The 20,915-nt window shown below is 39.1% G+C and overlaps 2 protein-coding genes across 2 annotated transcripts; both read left to right on the plus strand.

The window, feature by feature from the left end:
- The first annotated feature begins 7,945 nt into the window (after window positions 1-7,945).
- LOC124297335 (protein yellow-like) lies at window positions 7,946-12,603 on the plus strand. Its single transcript, XM_046748255.1, has one exon. It carries the CDS (start codon window positions 8,372-8,374, stop codon window positions 9,671-9,673), a length of 1,302 nt encoding a protein of 433 aa, XP_046604211.1. The 5' UTR covers window positions 7,946-8,371; the 3' UTR covers window positions 9,674-12,603.
- Window positions 12,604-13,869: 1,266 nt separating this feature from the next.
- Window positions 13,870-20,771, plus strand: LOC124297336 (major royal jelly protein 1-like). Its single transcript, XM_046748256.1, has one exon. It carries the CDS (start codon window positions 16,456-16,458, stop codon window positions 17,752-17,754), a length of 1,299 nt encoding a protein of 432 aa, XP_046604212.1. The 5' UTR covers window positions 13,870-16,455; the 3' UTR covers window positions 17,755-20,771.
- The last annotated feature ends 144 nt before the right edge of the window (window positions 20,772-20,915 follow it).

A 20,915-nucleotide genomic window follows, 5' to 3' on the forward strand; every position in this document is an offset into this window, starting at 1 on the left:
TAACATGTGAAATTTTTCTCGGTGTAGCGTTTTACGCGTCGTTCTATTTTTCTTGGAAAAAAAAAAAAAGAAAAAAAAAATATGGAAACGCTGATAATTAATTCGCCGTACGAATTATGCGGACTTTTGCGAAAGGGCTGCACCCCCTTAGCTAGTCCATTTTTAGCCAACATCTGCAGGACGTCCGACGTGTTACGCCTAGGTCGTTAAGTCGCGACGTGATTTGGCGCCCTGTTTCACCCCGTGGTTTCATCTTCGCATGTTTCTGTTCACGTGTGTGCGTTTGATACTACGCGTCGGTCGTTGCCATGACCCACTTTTTTAATGTCACCCGTCGCGACGCACCCCGTCGGGGGAATTCCTCTAGGTAATTTGAATTGGTTAGGGGTTTTATTGTTGCTACGTACACCCACCGGACGTTGAGCTTTAATTTTCTTCTCACCTTGGTATATTTTGCCTCTCCCTGAAATAATTCCATTCATATTTTACACATTTTTAGGTATTTCGATGCTGTTGTTACTGTTATACCACGCACATCTGTAATAAAAATTGTAAATTTCATCGATTTTTGAATTGGATTGTAGCTGCCGATTACAGTTGTAACTAATATAGATGACAAATTTCACTGTATTCAGTATACGATCGTTTATTTGCTATAATGAAATTTCAATTAGATTATCGACGAAACAATTTCGTAACCATCTACACTCTATACACGTGTCACGGCAAACTATGCAATTGACCCTCAATATTCACGTAATGTATTAACGATTGATCTCGGTCGAATATATCTGGACAATGTTGTGATACAGCCGTGACATATGCGTGTCATTTAGTTAACCGCAATGCAGACGAGTATATAATATTGCGGGTTGTATTAAACGCGCGTGAAGATTTTACGGTGCACGTATAAATAGACGTTAGTCGCAAGCTCCGTAATTCGAATTTTGAACACACGTTATATATGGAGCATTCCGCGTTAGTAAACGGTTGACCATGAACTTTTTTTAATTAAACCCGTTTCGTAAACATCCAACATTTTTTTTTATGATAGATGGAAAAAAAACATTTGGTTTCCGCAATGAAACATTTTCGCGCAAAATTAACACTGGAACTTGATTTTTTTTTTTTTTTTTTTTTTAATCATTGATTTTATTTTTTTTCTATTTTTACACCTCTTAAATATCTATCATAATATACACCGCATCACCGATTTATTTACCGATGTTTTTTTATCGGTTCTTTGGTTCTAAAATACACCCACGATTTGTTTCAAAATTTGTACAGTAGATTTTTAATAAGTATATATATACGTATGGGCATTCTTATATCAATTCGACTAAACTCTAACCCTGACCCTCTTAGATTTGGTCGACGATTTTTCATATTGTTGTTCCACTTCTAAAAAGCATAGTAATTTTTTTACAGATTTTTCCATCCCCTCCCCGGCGACTCCACAGCTCCAAAAATGATGCGATTTTGACAATAGTTGCGAAATTTTTTTTTAAACTATGAAAAAAAAAATCACACAAATTTCACGGCTAAAAGCAAAAACATTTCAACGGTAATTTTTTATTAATTTAAGTTAGTCAATGTTAGACTCTGGTCGAGTTGACGTGGAACGCAGTATATACATCTATTATTTATTATTCCTGTATAACCTGCGGGTGTAGGTGTCGGTGGTTTTCCTTGGAAATTCAATGACTGCACCTGTGAATGATTCATGATAATAGAGTAAAAAAAACTTGACACGAAAAGCGAATGCCTAATTTCACGATTTCTGTCACGTTAATTAATATTGTATAATTTCTGACGCATCTCTGCTCGGAATCTCTCCAACTGACGAAGAAAATTCATTGAATCAAATGCGTGATCACGGACGGTGAAGTAAATATTTATTTATCTCAATTCAAGATCTAACGGTCTAAAAAAAATTTTTAGTCGACTTCAACAAAATTTCGTTAGACTAACAAAAGTATTTTGTTGAATTAAGTAAGTAACATTGTGTTCGCCATATTTACAATTAGTTTAATCAAACGAACATCGCCTGATCCAAATAATCGTTTCTCTCCGAGTCTCTTTTCCTTATCGGATTCTTCAAAAATTGCGCCCGCTTTTTTCCTATTGCCGAAATACGATTGACGAGTTGAAGAAAAAAAAGCATAATTTTATAGATTCTACGAATTAATGCAAAAAAAACAAATAAATAAATAAAATAAAAAAATCCGGTGAGCAGTTAAATTTTTCATTCTCGCTCTTCAGATTTTGAATATATGTATATAATAATGGAAAAACAACCGTAGCACCTTCTGCTTATAGTAATGCCCGATGATGTACCATGTAACTTGATTATTTTCCATAACTTGCACGTTGTAACCAAACACCTGTCTTTATTCACTTTATACACCTATCTTATTCCCAAAAGATGAACGACCCGTCGTACATTATTATTTGGCAAACAGACAGCCTTGAGATTATTACTTTTATCGTATCGTATCAATGTTGCCGAACGACGAGTCGTAGAATCAAATGTTTACGAAGTGGACCGCGGTTGCATATAAAAATTAAATGTGAACCTTACACCAAGAACCGACTGGACGTCGTTAAAGAATACGAATACCATTAAGGTTCGATATTATTCCATGGATAAAAAATAGCTGCGATATTCATCTAATTCTTCTATCCGACGTTTGTCATACGGGGGTGGATGAGCATACAAAGGGCGCAGTTTGGGGATTATAATTCAGAACAAATACGACGAGTTGTCGACCTTCACGGTAGGATAACTAACCATACCGTGTCAGGCTCATTGTGGTTTCAGCATGTTACATTACGTCATAACGCTGGTATTGCGTAACGCGTGTTATAGGTATAAACAGTATAAAGGGCCATTTCGTCGAGTGGACTCAAGTGTCGTTGTGCCTGTGTACGGGTGTGTGCGTTACGGCTGGTATTATTTTTTATTAATTATAATTGTCGAGAGAATTCACTCGTGGCGAACAATGAAGCGTGTTTTATTCGAGAATCAAACGGTCATCCTTTTCGCCGAATGTATACAAGTTGATTATTGAATAATTATGTGACATAATTTTGACATTAGGTACGTACGTAATAAATACTGACGCGTAATTGATGTAAAGGGGCATTAATACCGATTTTTTTTTCCCATGGAATACAACCGAGGAACTCTACTTCTTCTTCTTCTTCTTCTTCTGCTCAATTACTTAAGTGAATCATACTTGGAATTCATGTCAATTATTAATACTAACCGTTCCAATACGATTATGCGATACGTGTTGTTGAAAATTTTTATTTATTTTTTTAACTATGTGATAATTTCTATAATTTACCACTGCTGTACGATTTATCAATCGGTATTTTACATCGACTCTGATATCATATTGAATTGCGTATCACAGAAAACTAATAGATTAAATTTTAAAATGTGTGGTACTTGAAAATGTAGCTGTAAGGTATCGTAATTTCAGTCTTTTCAATCCAATCGGTTTTGTTAAGTTTGACATAATTTTATTTCGAGTTTATGCAATTCGTTTTCACGGTCAACTGCTATATATTTATACGCAACGTTATAACTCGCAGTTCGAGAGATGAATCACCGCCAGATTTGAGATTTGTTGAGCGAAGGATCGTTTCCTTTTCTGTTTTGATGAACGAATTCACATAAATAGTATCATCCGCGAAGGTCGGCAAGTTTCGCTTACATACCGAGTATTTACTCTTTTCCCTATAAAGTCAGGCATTGTATCGGAGAGACGCGAATTACGAGAAACCTATCTGGCAAGTTTTATGTCAAGTTTTCGAGCCTGTATTCAAGTGTCAGATATTTTTGTATCCAGAATATTACTCGTAGCCAGGCCAATTGAGCCGATTATCCTTTGGTATTGGAAACATTGATCGATCGATCTGGTTAGGTCAAATCAACCCCAACCAATATCGCATGCTTCGAAACGAGATCGACCTTCTTTCTATCGGGGTTCGTCGCAGTTTACTGTGCCATTAATACTGGGAGCGTATTATCTTAGCTCGAATGATAACGGCTAACTGTATTACATGAGACTTGGAGTGTTCTTGGCTACCGTGTGTGCGACGCATTTGGTAATGACGACGGGATGATAATGGATGAATAAAATTGAACAATACAGACAACATTTAAAATCGCTTGATTTTGAGAGTACATATAAATCTATTAATATGAAACTCGTGAGAAACAGGTTCTGTTTCATTCTTGTCTTTTGGCTGGGAATAACAATGATCGCATAACATTTTTATCGCATGATTGAATGTGGCTTACATTCGACTGTGTCTGAACGGGTAAATGCAAAACACCTTCACCTACAAGTGTGTAATTAAATGGTTCACCTTCCACCTTGGTGGTCGTATAAAATCCAGAATAATATAATCCTGCTCGTGTCACGTTCTTATCGAAATTATTTTTCCATGGAAGAGTAAGGATTAGACTGTATGAAAACGATTTGCTATTTTTTATTATTTTATTTTTTTCAAAATTAAAGTCGAAAATATTTTTCCGAATGACGAAAAAAAGATGCTGTCCAAGTTTCAACTGTTAATATTAATGTTTAGAGGTGCATAATCGCGATTTTCTATTTCCTGTTTAAATAGGATGGGAAATTTTTTTTTTTTTTTATCTTTGGAATTTTATAACTCGTCAACGCATCAGCGTACTGATAAGACCAGAATGTATTTTTGTAAAGAATTAACGCTCTACAAAAAACGTCCGTTATTATAATTTTAAGACAAATCTACTCGTTCAAAAGTTATTTAAGATCAAAGGTCAACAGAGGACCTTGAATAACTTTTGAAAGAGTAGACTTTTTTTTTTGGTTACAGTCTAGTAAGGATCATTGGATGGAGACGAACTTTTTCTTCTCACTCAATTTCGCCGGTTAAAGCTAGAAGAACTTTTTTGGGTCAATAGGTTTACAATGGACATTCAACGCCAGTTTGTCACGTGCGTTGCAGTAACTGCTAAATGTGATAAATAAACTCGACCGACCTTTACAGTCTTGGTATAAAAAGCTCTTTATCCGAAGGTCGATGGTTACATAAAAGATTAATTATCAAAGTGCAGATACCATTGTTGTTATAAGACAGCATAAAGAAAAAAGAAAAAAAAAACCGTCCTTCTTCCTTACTTTGCCAAGCCCATGCTCTGACGCATTCACTCCCCAGGATCTAGGATACCGGCTGGGCGTTAATCTTCTTTCGAATATCGACCCTGATACCGGAACCTCTGTCCATTAACTTCCTGCCGAGGTCTGGCCATTGGCCATATAAGGTGTTACAAGACCGACCGAGTTTTTTTTTTACTATATGCATCAAATTATTGCTACGACATGTACGATTGAATCTCACGATTAATCATCGTTCGACGAGCTAAAGACCGCCATCCGACTCTGTTATAGCCTTGCAACTCCTCGTTGCCACGTCTATTCCCGGAGGAAGCGTGTCGCGTTAATAGGTCACTGGATTTAACGAAAAATGGGGGCGAAAACGATTGGCTCCCGTTGAGCTCGTGTACAGTATACGTTTTCTTCCGTCTCTTACCCACGTTGTACTTTTTATTCCTTTTTTTCCATGTTTATTTTCTTATCACGTTTTATTACGTCGAAAACGGTGCAAGGTTGGCGTTTCTGTGTAGAAACCCAAAGCATTCGCGTTATTTTGACTTTGATTATGGAAATGATTAGTTTTTGATGCCTAGAATTGTGAAAAAAAAAAAATGTAGTGGGTAGAACAAGTGTAGGTGTGAGTATAGCTTATATTTTTTTTCTTACTCCTGCATCAAGCTGGCATTCTCGCATTGTTACAGTTTTTATTCTTTCCCGAAACTCGAGCAATCTACGTGCTAAAGGTTATCTCTTTGACTAATTATAGACTGTTGCGATGAAACGCTGTTCCGCTAAGTTATAATACGCGTAAAAATAACGCTGACGAAAATTTTGCCACCGTAAAGTACGGCAATTACAGTAACGAGAATATCAAATTGAGTAAAAGAAAAAATTCCACTGCAAGGGGAATTATTGGCATTTCGTGCCTACGTGTACTGTAATTTGTATCAATTCGTGCCCGAGTCGTAACAACGGCCGGGTAGTTTTTCATAAAAATCCATGACCAGTAAATCGTATCCGACGACCAATGGGATAGGAATGGGATGTGCGCACACCTTCGGCACTCGTTCTTCGATGATGATGTAACGACGCAATGGGTGGAGAGTGTAGGAGTAGAATGCGGGACGCGCGTAGCAAAGCGAAATTCATTTGCCACCGGAACCACGGGTCGTGAATTTCCACTTTCGGGTCTCGGCTCTTCGATTTCGTTTGCCCGTATAATTACGCACGAACAAGACAGTTTGGCATCCATCGCTGGGACAGTTGGAAGTTATTCTTGCACGAACTTGAACTTCCGCATCATCAAGCTCGAGATGTTTGTTAACTATTTTCAGACGCTCAAATTCACACCCTGATAATCAAGACGCAGAGATTAAATCCTAAAGCTGCGTGGTAATAGTAAAGCGCATGTAGAATTTTCCGAGTGTGAAAACTGCAGTGAATCATATGTGCCAACGTTGTGATTTTCCCCTGTTATGATTGACTGATAGACGTGAAATGGCATACCAAACATGATTAGAAATTAGAAATTTGGCCCAGGGACGTGAATAGTAAACAGTTGGACCGTATACGGTGGCTCGTTCGCTTCGACGCGAATGAATAATGTGCTCGGAGAGAGCTGCGACAGTGCGTGTGAAATTATCGAAACAATTAAAAGGCCGAGCGTGCGAGGATAAGCTTGGGAAACTGCAGGTCGGGGTTCATAAACTAGCAATTCAACCCAGTTTTAGCACAGCTATGGACTGCTATTTCATTCCGGGGGCCGTTACTCATCTCGGCAGTCACAAGTGAATGTTGGAATTTTTATCTGAAATCGAGGCACCTTCGTACAGAGAAACAATTTACTTTGAGTTTGTGCGGTGCGGATTTTGAATCTGATTTACGCTGTCGCAACTGGTATCATTACGAAGGCTGTGCAACCTTGCTTCGTACATGATGAGCTATTTTTTATCCACCGTCGTTGTGGTTTTGCGTCGTTTCATTCTCTCGAGCCAAAACAAATTATTATTCAAATTAATCTGCGTATTTAAATTTTTTACTTTTATTTCATACGGATACGAAATGTGTGGATGACAGATTTTACCTGGAAGTAGCTTCTACTTTTTAATTAATTTATATTTGGCATGTAAACATGACGCGATCGCGCGTGAGAAAAATGAACAGGATAAATACTTGATTATCGTCAGATGTGCACGCCCCTCGACTCCTGAGTAATTAAACAATACGCGTGGTTTCCAACCTCCAGAACTTACTCATTCCAATGCTCACAACGTTTAATTGTCAATTCTTTTGCCCAGAGGTTTGTCATCTGGTGCATGTAGCGCTCTTCGCTTACCAAGCAACACAAAGTGAACTATAAATCGACTCAAAACCGGCTGTAAATAATCTAAGGCAACGAAAAATCGTCACTACTTGTCAGCAAAAAAGTCATCTTAAATGACCTTCACTTTTATACAATTTCACCTCCAATCCCTTGATAGCGACAGGGTCACAAATTAACTGGGCAATTATCGAGATTGAAGACATTAATGCCGAAAGACGTAATTCGTGCAATGAATGGTTTTATGGTTCAGGTACCTCGTATATGATTGCTTACACCTCACCTCAAGATGAAGTCAATAATTTTGTCACGGATATTTTGTCGAATCAGGCAGTGATGTATACGTGGAGGTATACCTATGCCTTGTAACATGTTCGGTTCCCAAAGCTAACCCTCGATTGCAACTGCGTATGAGAAAGAAAACGGTGGGGGGACATGTGAGAAACGATGTTGCAGAGAACGGAGGTCTCGGTACCGTGTCTTTCTCAGTTGAACCGCGGAAGCCACTTGCGCCGGACATCGCTTAGCTCGCAGCTATCCCTTCACCTGCAGATTTTGGTCGTCCTACATCTGCAATCAAACTCAGTGCCGGTGATATGTATTAGATAACAGTTGAGACACGGTACGAGTTTTCCCGTGCGAGGTTACAGATAATCGGAATTGAATTTAACCGTAGAAAGGACCAAGTTACAAGATCGAGAGGTTCGAGAAGGGCAAGAAACAAGTGTCCTGTGCGGGTTTACATAGCAACTCGAGTTATAATACAGAGTGAAGAGGTCGGTTAGGCCTGCAGTGTCTTGGTAAAATTATTCTGTAACGTGCATTGATCGTGTATAGTGTAAATCTGTTCAGAAGTATAAGAAAAGACAACTTGAGTCGGTCCTGCATTTCGAAAGATAAAATGCTCAGGCTCGCGTTGCTCGCTTGTCTAACGACGACGTTTGTCGTCGCACACGCGCCGTTCTCAGTGATCTTCCAATGGAAGACCATAAGTTACAACTGGCCGCCGGAATACTCCGAAAAGGACGCTCGTTACCACTACATACCGGAGAACAACCCAATCGCTGGTATTAAGTTGTGGAAGGATAACATGTACCTGACGATACCTCGGTGGAAGAGCGGGGTTCCAGTCACCCTTGCAAGGACACCGTCAACTCCGGTGAAGGACGAGAGAGGCTTGAACATCACCAAGCCGAAGCTGGACGCTTATCCGAGCTGGGACATGCAGTTGGCGGGCGATTGCAACGCGTTCCAATCAGTGCAGAGCATGGAGATCGACCCTCAGGGTAGAATGTGGGTCCTGGACACGGGACGAACCGAGATGATGGGCGAACATCCGACTGCCAAGTGTCCGCCACGTCTGGTTATATTGGACCTGGATAACGGAGGTGCGGTTTTGAAGGAATTCAAATTCCCCGACGATGTCGCTCGCCACAACTCTTCCTACTTGAACGACATCGTTCTCGACCATCAGAACGGCGGCTACGCCTACATATCGGACAGCGGACTCGAACCCGCGATCATAGTTTACTCCCTGAAGGACGACAAGGCTCGGAAGGTCACCCACGATACCATGAAGGCCCAACCCGATGCGGTGAGGTTTGTGGTCGCAGGCACAAACGTCATCCAGTCCGTCAACGTCGACGGCATCGCTCTTTCGCCCCCGGGACCAAACAGGACGCTTTACTACTCGCCGCTGTCTTCGTTCAATCTCTACTCCATTCCCGTCGAGGTCTTGCAAAACAGCTCGATAATCGACGTTCAAAATTACGTCGTAGATCTGGGCAACAAAATTTCACAGAGCGACGGTATGGTCATGTCAAACACCGGTGTTCTGTACTACGGTCTTTTGGCCGACGACGCCATCGCAATGTGGAACACTTCGACAAGTCAGCCCTTCGCTACCGGACGGAGAACCATCTCCAGGGATCATCTTCTCACCCAGTGGCCCGACACTTTTGGTTTCGATGAAAAGGCTCGACTTTGGTGCGTCGTCAACAGTCTTCAGAACTTTTTGAACGATAAGGTCGATGTAACCCAGTATAACTACAGAATCATATCCAGTAACGCTATGCAGAGGAGTTATCAGTACTTACCCAACAACACGGCTCCGGAACTTCCAGTTATCACTGCCGCTGCTGGTCAAATTCGAATCGCGATGTCCACCGTATTTACCATCCTTCTCGTCTTTCTAGCGTGTTAATTTTTTCCGTTAAACAATTCCGTGCGACGAAAAAACACCGTGGACGTTAATATTCCTACTCAACTATAATATCGTATTACGTATATGTATGTTATATTATATATATTGTACATGTTATACATTAATTATACCTAGTATACTAAAATTATACGACACCGATGAACCTACGTCAGAAAATTATACTTACAATATGCTCGTTCGCAAATATAAACGGGTATTAAAAAGCATGAATCCAGTATCGTCTCACTTACGATTTGCCCGACTTTGTACCAATAATTGGTACACCGTCACAAAGTATTTTGACAGCTCCTAGTTGATCAAATTGGGATGACATGGAGTTGGAAATATTATAATTTAGAGTTCTTTTCCGATATGGCGAAGCCCGATAGTCGTCCACTCACACTCTCTAGCTGCGACCTGCAGTTATAATTGTAGTATTTTATACAAGTTATCGGTATCGAAAATTGTGTTGTGAAACTGTCATGTAAGTGCTTTACCTAAAAGTCAGTTTTCCAGTATTAGTTACCGATTGCATGCGGATTCAGCTGTCACGATCAATTCCAATCTATCAGAGCGTGCATCTATGTTACATTCCGTCGATATGCTGCGCTCACGTATTACTCCATTTGTTTCCACATATATTTAGGATAATCCGCTAGTTGTACACGTATGCTACCATGTGCGGAAACCTCGTTATAACTACCTGTTGCTTTATGTAACCACGCTACGTAGCATAATAGTTCGCAGGAAAAACGAATAATATTATACTATAATATGTTAGTAAAAGTATAAGAAAAAGTCTGTCACATATACATGTATCTTATCTTAAATATGTTGGGTAGTTCGATTGGAAAACTTGTCGTATACGGCCAAACATCCTCTCTATAGGATGTCTCTTGAACCCAATTTTAAAAGCTCATTTTGAAAATTTCTCCGCAAAATGCTTCCAGTATCAACGTCGTATCGTTAAATGCGGATAATTTCAGTACGTTATAATGATAAAAAAAAAAAAAAAAAAACGGTGTCTTTCCCACGCTGTTTAAATAGAACAATGTCGAATTTCGACGGTGACCTTTTAAAATTAGACCCAAAGGACAATCTCCCGAGTTCTATTTTTTTCTTTTTGGCACAAGTTTTTCAAACGACTGGCGAAAAGAGAACGTTTCGTCCCAACTTAGCACCTTGTCAATATAATTATATAAGAATAAGCTTACGATATATATATGTTAACACAGAAAAGCTGTATATATTTAAATTATACGAAGAAGGAAATAGAAAATCCACAAATCGCGACGATATTGCTAGCATTTGAGAAATCAAACGATTATATTGGAAACGTATTTATTGTAGTCAATCACATGAAAAAGAAAATGAAAAAAAAAACGAAACTAACGCACAATTCGCACGCGCTAATCACCCAATTATATATTCTTCCAACGCATCTACTTGAGCCTACATAAATTTACACAAATGTATGTGATAAACGAATACATAGGTATATTATTTGTTCGTAGTTAGGAACATCGACTCGCTGATAATAGCCTTGATTCCCTTAAAGCGTGGACAGGTGTGTGAAAAAGTGACCGCGTAATGTTTCATGGCCAGCCGTAACGTTCTTGAATCTGGAATTGTGCGTGTTATGTAATTATGTGATTTATTCGATCCATGAAGAACATTATTTCATTCTTTGTTATGGCCAAGGAGACACTTGATTCAGTTTTATTGTTGAAACCGTTGGGTCAAGGTTGGTCTATATATGATGTAACCAATATTTCAACGTCGTTACTCGTTCACCAATTCATCCTTACGGTCTAATTTACAACTAACAGGTCTAACTTCATTACGCTTTCACCCTTGGTGTGCAATACACGAGTAAAATGTAAATTTTCACACCTTTCGTGTTATATCTACACTCAAATAATTGCTTCGATTTACGATTAGATCAAGGCCTGTTTCACCGGAGCAAAAATTGACACCATCATTTAGTGTTTAGTGATTATTTACATCTTATAGAACGGTTACGAGAGATATTCAAGTTCAAAAAGAGATGCCTGTAATCCTAAATTAATTCTCATAACTACCAATGATTAAATTTACGATTATTAATCTAGAATTTTATGTTAATATTATTGATTTCAACGTGATTTCGAAGATTACGAAATGGTTTCGAATGATATCGAAACCTCAAATGCTTCGGTGAAACACACCTCAGATTAGATTCAACGAGTAATAACTCATCGGAATTAGCTTGGTCAGATGCATGGGATTAGACGTTAATCGAAAAGTGAGTCGAAAAATTTTCGTAATCACCTGGGACGAAGTTGACTAGTGAGTCTTTTAATTTCTTTGTTATGATTTGCACAACTCGTGCGGGTATTAAATTTCTCAGGAATGATGAATGTGCTCTTGAATAATTCATTCAAGACCTCTGCCAGTATTTTACAACCGTACGCAACTCGGCTCCATACACGTAGACCGACTATACGACATACGTACCTTATATTAAACAGAAGCTGTACGTTCGATACGCGTGCTACTTGACTCGTGGCCACGCAAACACGCAAATGATGCGTATGAAGATTAATTTCCAACGTACTTGTGCGTACGCTGCAGCATATCAAATATTGTATAAGCGTAAAGTGACAAGGCGTCACCATATGCGCAAATCGACAGGTGACTTCATCGAACATGCTGCAGCATACATTGTCGGACACGAGGACAATCTGAACATTTTATACCTACTAACAGTAAGTAGTGTATGAATCGGTCAGGTGTGCAATTTTAGTGATTCGCACGTGCAGAGGGTAATAATAATCATCCACAGTCACTGGTGATCCGTTGTACCTGAAAATCAATGGTCGTTTGCGAAATTTTTTAATTTATACTTAGACCTTCTGATGTAGATATTACAATTAAACAATCACCAATTATACCTTTGTTTGAACGTTTTTTTTCCCCGATATATTAATTATTCAACCATATGATATTCGTTATAGAATCTGAAGTTTGATTTTTTAATTAAAGAATAATATTGCTCGTGATTAATTCCTGTTAGATAATTTTCGTCGCTCCGGCTCTCGGAATTCTATAAAGAGTCTACTGACCACACTTGCAATGAGCTTCATCGGCCATTCTCATTACTTCAACGTTTACTTTGAGACGTAAGCATCATTACTTGCAATTAACATGTGCAGGTTCATTGCCGTCGTGCTCGCGAGCTTCTTTCCGTGTTTTCGAGATTTCTTTAAATCGATTCACGTACTGTAAATAATTTAAATGTGCAGAAACTTGAATCAATTTAAAATAATTTTTCAAAAGATTTTCGTCACTGTTATTTTTACGCAAAATTACAACTCATCGTCAACGGAAACTTGTCTCTCCGTGACAGTTTATAATTATTAATATATTAATAGCCAGATTTTTTCAGATTTAAAAAAGGTTAATCATTGGCGTAATCATTGCGAATTGTTATTGGGTTTGATTACCATGAATATTATATATGTATAGATGATTAGAGTTTTTCAAGTCTGAAAAAATGAAGCAGATGGATCATGTGCGCATAGATCGTTTTTTTTTACTCCTGCATCACGCTGGCATTCTCATATCATTCCAGTGCTTATTATTTCCCGAAACTCATGCAATCTACGTGCTAAAGGTTATCTCTTTGAATAATTATAGACTGTTGCGATGAAACGCTGTTCCGCTAAGTTATAATCCGCGTAAAAATAACGCTGACGAAAATTTTGCCACCGTAAAGTACGGCAATTACGGTAACGAGAATATCAAATTGAATAAAAGAAAAAATTCCTCTGCAGGGGGACTTATTGGCATTTCGTGCCTTCGTGTACTGTAATTTGTATAAATTCGTGCCCGAGTCGTAACAACGGCCGGGTCGTTTTTCATAAAAATCCATGACCAGTAAATCGTATCCGACGACCAATGGGATAGGAATGGGATGTGTGCACACCTTCGGCACTCGTTCTTCGACGATGATGTAACGATGCAATGGGTGGAGAGTGTAGGAGTAGAATGCGGGACGCGCGTAGCAAAGCGAAATTCATTTGCCACCGGAACCATGGGTCGTGAATTTCCACTTTCGGGTTTCGGCTCTTCGATTTCGTTTGCCCGTATAATTACGCACGAACAAGACAGTTTGGCATCCATCGCTGGGACAGTTGGAAGGCATTCTTGCACGAACTTGAACTTCCGCATCATCAAGCTCGAGATGTTTGTTAACTATTTTCGGACGCTCAAATTCACACCCTGATAATCAAGACGCAGAGATTAAATCCTAAAGCTGCGTGGTAATGGTAAAGCGCATGTAGAATTTTCCGAGTGTGAAAACTGCAGTGAATTATATGTGCCAATCATTGTGATTTTCCCCTGTTATGATTGACTGATAGGCGTGAAATGGCATACCAAACATGATTAGAAATTAGAAATTTGGCCCAGGGGCTTAAATAGTAAGTCGTTGAAACGCATACATTGGCCTATTCGTTTCCAATTGGATGCATAATGCACCCGGAAAGAGCCACAACAATGTGTGTAAAATTGCCGCACCAATTATACACGTACTGGGTGTATACGCAGAAAAGCGCGGGAAACGGCAGTTGAGTCGTAAATCGATTCAACCCAATTTTAGCGCAACCAAAGTCGACTGTTTTACGACACGTTTGGTCTATATCTCATCTCCGCGAGAGAGTTTCGAGCTTTCAGGCTGTAATTGGCACTCCTCCTTAGTGTACGGTGATAATGGATATAAAATTTCTGCGTTGTATTTATTCATCTGTCGAATCCAATTTGTGGGATCGTTATACTGGTATTTCCATGAACGCTGTGTAAACTCGTGTTGTACGTAATTACCTATTTTCTGCTTAAGGCTGACGTAATTATTGTTTGGTAGATACGACCGTTCGTAAACGGAATGCCCTATAGGTATACATTGTTTTTTCCCCAAAAACGTTAAACTTGGAAAAAAACTCTAAAACCACGTTAAAAGCAAACTGTCGCCTAAAAAATCGTTTGCAAGTATTTGGAAAAACGGACGTAGGTGTGTAATATCAAATATCAGATTTTTCTGAAAACGTTACCAAAATCAAACAACTTGGACCTAAATATGACAAAAATTTTTAAAGAAAATAGCCTATTTCTTCTACAAGATCGTTAGTTGAACTTCAAAGTACGACTTTGTGCCCCCTAAATTTATTTTTTGGGATATTCTTAACCAATTTTCAACTACATAGCTCAGTGTACAGTAATATTGTATACCGGATTCGAGACGAACTATTAAACGGATTTTGTTAACATTAGAATGACAAAACAAGTACCACAAACGAATAGTGCAGTCACTGTGCGCGGTTCTATCTCAGTAAAAAAGCAAAGATTTTTCACCGAACCGTTTGTGTTTATTACATTCTGAAATGAATATGTCTTAGAATAAATCCATCAAGTTTTTGCCATCATATCTATAGATACGTGAGCTACGGGTTATGGTTTTCACCTTGAAACAGTTTCTGGTTTTTAAATAAATTATTTGGCTCTTAGCCATGGCGCGATCGTGCTTTAGAAAACAATAAATACATGAATATTGCCAGATGCGTCCACGCCTCGACTCCCGAGTAATCAAATAATACGCGCGGTCTCCAGCCGATGGATCGTCTTAAGTTCTTACTCATCGTAATACTTACAGCGTCATATTGGTAGTTCTTTTATAAAAGCTTGCGGATTTAAGGCGAACTCAACCCTTGCAAAGTTCAAATCTTGAGTACATATTCCGTTACAAACAACAATCGATGACAAATTTTTCCATTATTTAAATATCAAAAGCATCGATTATTATAAGGCTTGAACTTTTTGTCAAACATAACATTTTTGACTCTTCAGTGTTTCTCACGTAGGCCTATATTTCAAAGTCGACTGCACAAATCTTTAATCCCCGGACAAAGTAGAAAACGTTGGGAAGGAACCAAGAGATATCGTTAAAAGTCTTCAAACGCTGGGTTGTACTTGGTGCAATGAAAGCTTTTACGCTGGTCAATAGGTACCTTCAATGTGCTTGCTTACACATCAACCCAAGATAAAGCCAATGATTTGACCCTAGATATTCTGTCGAACTTTGATGATAATGGATTGGTTAACGTATATCGTTGAAACACGTGCAGTTCCAAAAGGTCGATCATTGATCGGCACTGGGTGTGTAGGAAGGAAACGGTGGGGGATGACCGGAAACGTGGGCGCTGCAGAGAACGGAGGCTTCGGTACCGCGTCTTCGTCAGTTAAACCGCGGAAGCCGTTTAAGCCGGACATCGTTTACCTCATAGCAGATCCTCCACTTCCAGATTTCAGGCCTGCGACATCTGCAATCAAGTTGAATACCGGTGACTTGTATTAGGCAATAGTTGGCACGGTACGAATTCTAACGCGTGAACGTATATATAATCAAAGTTAATTATAGAAGCGACCAAGTTTCAAACGAGAGGTTCAGAAGCTCGGGGAAATAGTGTCCTGCACGCGTATAGTACTCCACTGGGCTTATAACATAAAGTGCGCGAATCGGTGAGGCCTGCAATGGCTTGATAAAGTTGTTCTGAGAGGCGATCGTATCGACCAGTTCGACGTATTGCATATTTCCGTAAGAGAGAAACGCAGCGAACGGAAAACCCGGCCCTCTACAGATCTTCCGAAAATAACCTTCGATTAGAACCGTTACGATTCTGAAGACACCGAAAAAAAAACAGTTTATTTCTGTTCTGCATTCGCGACGTTACATTTCAAAAGTTGAAATGATCAGGCTCACGTTCTTAGCTTGTCTGCTGACGATCGTAGTCACAGAATATCCACCGTTGGAAGTGAATTTCCAATGGAATGTCATAAAGTACAGTGACCGGGTGACAGACAATGAAGTTGTGAAAGACTCTCCTAACTCGTATATAGCGGCAAACAATGTTATATCTGGTATAAAGCTGTGGAAGGATTACATTTATCTGACGATACCCCGACGGAAGAGTGGAGTTCCAGTCACCCTTGCGAGGATTCCATTGTCTGCGACGAAGGCCAAGAACGTCACCAGTCCGGACCTGGAAGCTTATCCGAGTTGGGACATGCAGTTGGCGGGCGATTGCAACGCGTTCCAATCAGTGCAGAGCATGGAGATCGACCCTCAGGGTAGAATGTGGGTCCTGGACACTGGACGGACAGAGACGATGGCCGATTACCAGGCTACAAAGTGTCCGCCACGTCTGGTGATATTGGACCTGGAGAACGGAGGGGCGGTGTTGAGGAATATCGAATTCCCTCAAGAGATTGCTGCTCACAACTCTTCCAACTTGAACGACATCGTTCTCGACCACCAGGATGGCGGGTACGCCTATATATCAGACAGTGGACCCGAACCCGCGATCATAGTTTACTCTCTAAAGGACAACAAGGCTCACAAGGTCACTCATAATTCCATGAAGGCCGAGTCCGACGCGATAACGTTTGTGGTGTCAGACACCACCGTCAAGGAGCCCATCAACATCGACGGCATCGCTCTTTCGCCTCCTGAACCAAACAGGACGCTTTACTACTCGTCGGTCTCTTCGATTCATCTCTACGCCATTCCGGTCAAGGTCTTGCAAAACAGCTCTGTACGAAATGTCCAGAAGTACGTGGTTGACGTGGGTAGAAAAACTTCCCAGACCAGCGGCATGGTTATGTCAAACACCGGGGTTCTTTACTACGGTCTTTTGGCCGACGACGCCATCGCAATGTGGGACACCGTGGCTAATCAGATCTTTGCTAGTGGGCCGAGAAAAATGTACAGGAATCATCAGCTCCTCCAGTGGCCCGATACCTTCGCTTTTCATGAAAATGGTCGACTTTGGTGGGTCACCAACAGGTTTCAGAACTTTTTGAACAATAAGGTTAACGGAAATGAGATTAACTACAGAATCATATCCAGTAACGTTATGCAGAAGAGTTATCAGTACTTCCCCAACGGCACTGCGCCGGAACTTCCAATAATCACTGCCGCTGCTGGTCAAATTCGAATCGCTATATCCACTGCATTTGCCATTCTCCTCGTCTTCGTCGCTTGCTGATTTATCATTTTTCGACGATTGTGTGCTACGGAAAAACTCTGCTTTCATTATTCTTCCTGTACCGCTGTAATACTTATTATTATGTATATTATATAGTACTAATTGGATCCATTTTGCATAATTTATGTAGCCTATGTTACTCGGGCAGATCTAAGGAACAATTTGGCGCAGGTTTCATGTAAATCGGTCCCCGCTGATTCTCCAGTTTATCGGTGACAAGTAGACAAACAGTATGGATAAGTCGGAACATCATCTTATGATAACATTGATGTTGATGATTCTCGTTCAGGATTCATTTATTGACAGGGCTTTTACAACCAAATGATATTTCAATCAAATCAAGCACAAGATTTTGGAAAATTCAATTACAGTTGCGTGGGCTTTGTTTATTTTGTAAAATTGTCATCTCACTTGTAAATGTTGTCAAAAAACAACCCAACAACGATAGTTTCTTTTCACAGAAGCGACTATCGTCCGCATCACCTGACGAAAATCACTCAATGTTTCCCAACAATGATATACAAATATCACATGCTGAAATTTATTTACATAATATGTACATTTGACCTGTCATGTATTAAAGTATACCTAATATATTAACCAGTAGTATGGATGAGTATATGCGCAAGTATAATTAGTAAACGTTAAAAAATTTGGATAATTTAGTATCATAAGAAATATTGATTCGACAGCTTTGACACAGTTATTTTACTTTCTCCGAGGGAGATTTATAGGGCGCGTGGCAAAGAGAGTTCTGTTTTAATTTTGTAGAATTAATTGCAGGTGATGACAAATTGAAAAAATGTAAAAATCTGAGTGTAATTATCATGAACCTATATTACATAGGCTGTTAGGTATAAGAAATTGTACTCAAATGTCTGTTTTCGGGTATGAGTAATCATTTTCATGCGTGGGTTCAGCAGCTGCAACTATTCCGATGTTTAAAAAACGTGCTTTTATGTCAGATTCCATCAATGTGCCGCGTTTGTGTGCAATGATCCGTTATCCTACACCCACCACTATACCACTAAAGTCTGATCCTAACCATTTATGATTTTGTTAAAAAACATTTTCTACAATTGTCCCAACTCTGAAACAGTAGCCTTAATTTTTTCAGATTTTTTATTCAACTACAAGTGCAGAAACTAAAAAAGCCCAAGCATTGTAAACGAAAAAGTTTATCCTCTGAAAGAGAAATGATTTGAAATTTAAAGAAAAATTTATTAGTTTCCAACCGATTTGGACGGTTGCCCAGTAAAACGATGACATTGCCAAAATTCACAATATTAAACACGTACTTAATCATGATGGGAACATTACTTTTATTCCATATAACTACGTAACAAGAAAAAAGGGAAAAACAGAGCCGAACACATACGCGTTAATCACCTTAATTGTATCCTTCCAAGGCTCCAGCAGCCTTTGCCCGCGCAAAATATCGCAAATATACGTGATGAGTGACGAGTAAAAACGTATATGCTTATAGTTACGAGGATTCATACTTAGAAAACTTTTAATGCTTAAAGAAAAAAGGCAACGTCAATACGTATATAAATATAAATGTGAAAAAAAGGATAAACATTATGATCTTTCATGGCCAGCTACAAGGTTGTATTATAGTGTATATACATACATACAATATAATTATGCGGTTTATATTTAACACGCGAAAAACATCGTTCAATTAGTTTTTACGGTCATGCAACGAGTGACTTCAATATCAATGTTATCATTGAATCTGTAGGTCAAGGTTGGACTATCGTGTAACATCAATGGTCACATATTTACCTCTCCACCAATTCATCCTTATGCTCTAATTTACAACGGGCAGGTCCGAACTTCATTAAGTCTTCGCGCTTCGTGCAGAAGACTCGTGCGAACTGCGAAAAGAAAAAGAGAATAAAAAAAAAAAATTAAAAAAAAAAACAGAGCTAAATTTACTTTGATGGCCACACCCTGGACAAACTTGCCGATTCGGGTCACGCCTCACGCAAAAAGGCCCGACAGATCGGAAACCCGATGACATTGTATGAAGCGCACCTTTTTTTTTACCCTCAATTTATTGTCCCGGAAATTGTTGCAGAGTATATTTTTGTACCGTATAATCTAACCGAGTTTGAAAAGTTGCGTATAAATAATTAGTAGGCTGGCGGGGCCCTGGGAAATAGTTTAATAGTTACTCTTATATTTCAATTTCTATTATTCGCACTGCTCGTACGGGCGTAATATATTCCCAGGCGTGAGAGTGCTCTTGAATGAATTGCAAAATCTTCGCGCGCAGTTTTACAACTGCAAATAAGCTATGCGATACACGTATTACTTGACTCATGACCGCGTAAATGTGTGTGTGTACATACGTATACACTTGTGCGTATTATAATATATATATAAATTCCAGCCCTGGGTAAATATACCTATACATATAAAGGCGTAAAGTGACAACGTTTTACTTAAGCAAATGGACGGGCGATTTATCGGAAATACTGCAGTAAAGATTGCCGGACACGTGGATAATCTGAGCGTTTGATACCTACCAAGAAATAATGGAAGCAACGGAAGTACCGAATCAATCAATCAGGTATGCAATTTTAGTGATGCGCACATGCAGAGGGTAATAATAATTATCCAGAGTCACTGACGATCCGTTGTATCTGAAGAAAATCGATAATCGTTTTTGGACTCTTTCAATGTAGATATCATAATTATGCTGGTAACAATTAACTTTGATTAATTTTTTTTCAACTTCAGTATTGCTCAGTATTCAGGTTCAAGATTTATCATTTGATATATGGAGTTTCGTGTTTTAATTAAAATGTATTATTTCTCGTGGTTTGTCCTTGGTGATTTCACTCGCTCCAGTCCTCGAAGCTCTGTAAGGTGTCTACGCGTAATACGACACTGATCTTCATTGGCCATATTCATTCCGTAAATGTTTACGTAAAGGCGTATGCAACGCACGATGTTTATCACTTGCAATTAGCATCAACGCTTTGATCATTGAGATTGAAATTATTCTTCTATTGAATTTCTCTATACAACTGAAATTCAATAAAAGCAAGGGTATTTTGTTTGAATTCCAGAAAAATTTGACATCAGTCTTATCGTAATATTATATATAGTATATTTATTTATTGGGAAAGCAGAGTTAATATATTTTTATG

Source organism: Neodiprion virginianus, chromosome 2 (assembly GCF_021901495.1).
Source record: "Neodiprion virginianus isolate iyNeoVirg1 chromosome 2, iyNeoVirg1.1, whole genome shotgun sequence".
Lineage (NCBI taxonomy): Eukaryota > Metazoa > Arthropoda > Insecta > Hymenoptera > Diprionidae > Neodiprion > Neodiprion virginianus.

Excerpts from the sequence above, each read along its gene's own strand:
- LOC124297335 (XM_046748255.1), top strand. The coding sequence starts at position 8,372 with ATGCTCAGGCTCGCGTTGCTCGCTTGTCTAACGACGACGTTTGTCGTC.
- LOC124297336 (XM_046748256.1), top strand. The coding sequence starts at position 16,456 with ATGATCAGGCTCACGTTCTTAGCTTGTCTGCTGACGATCGTAGTCACA.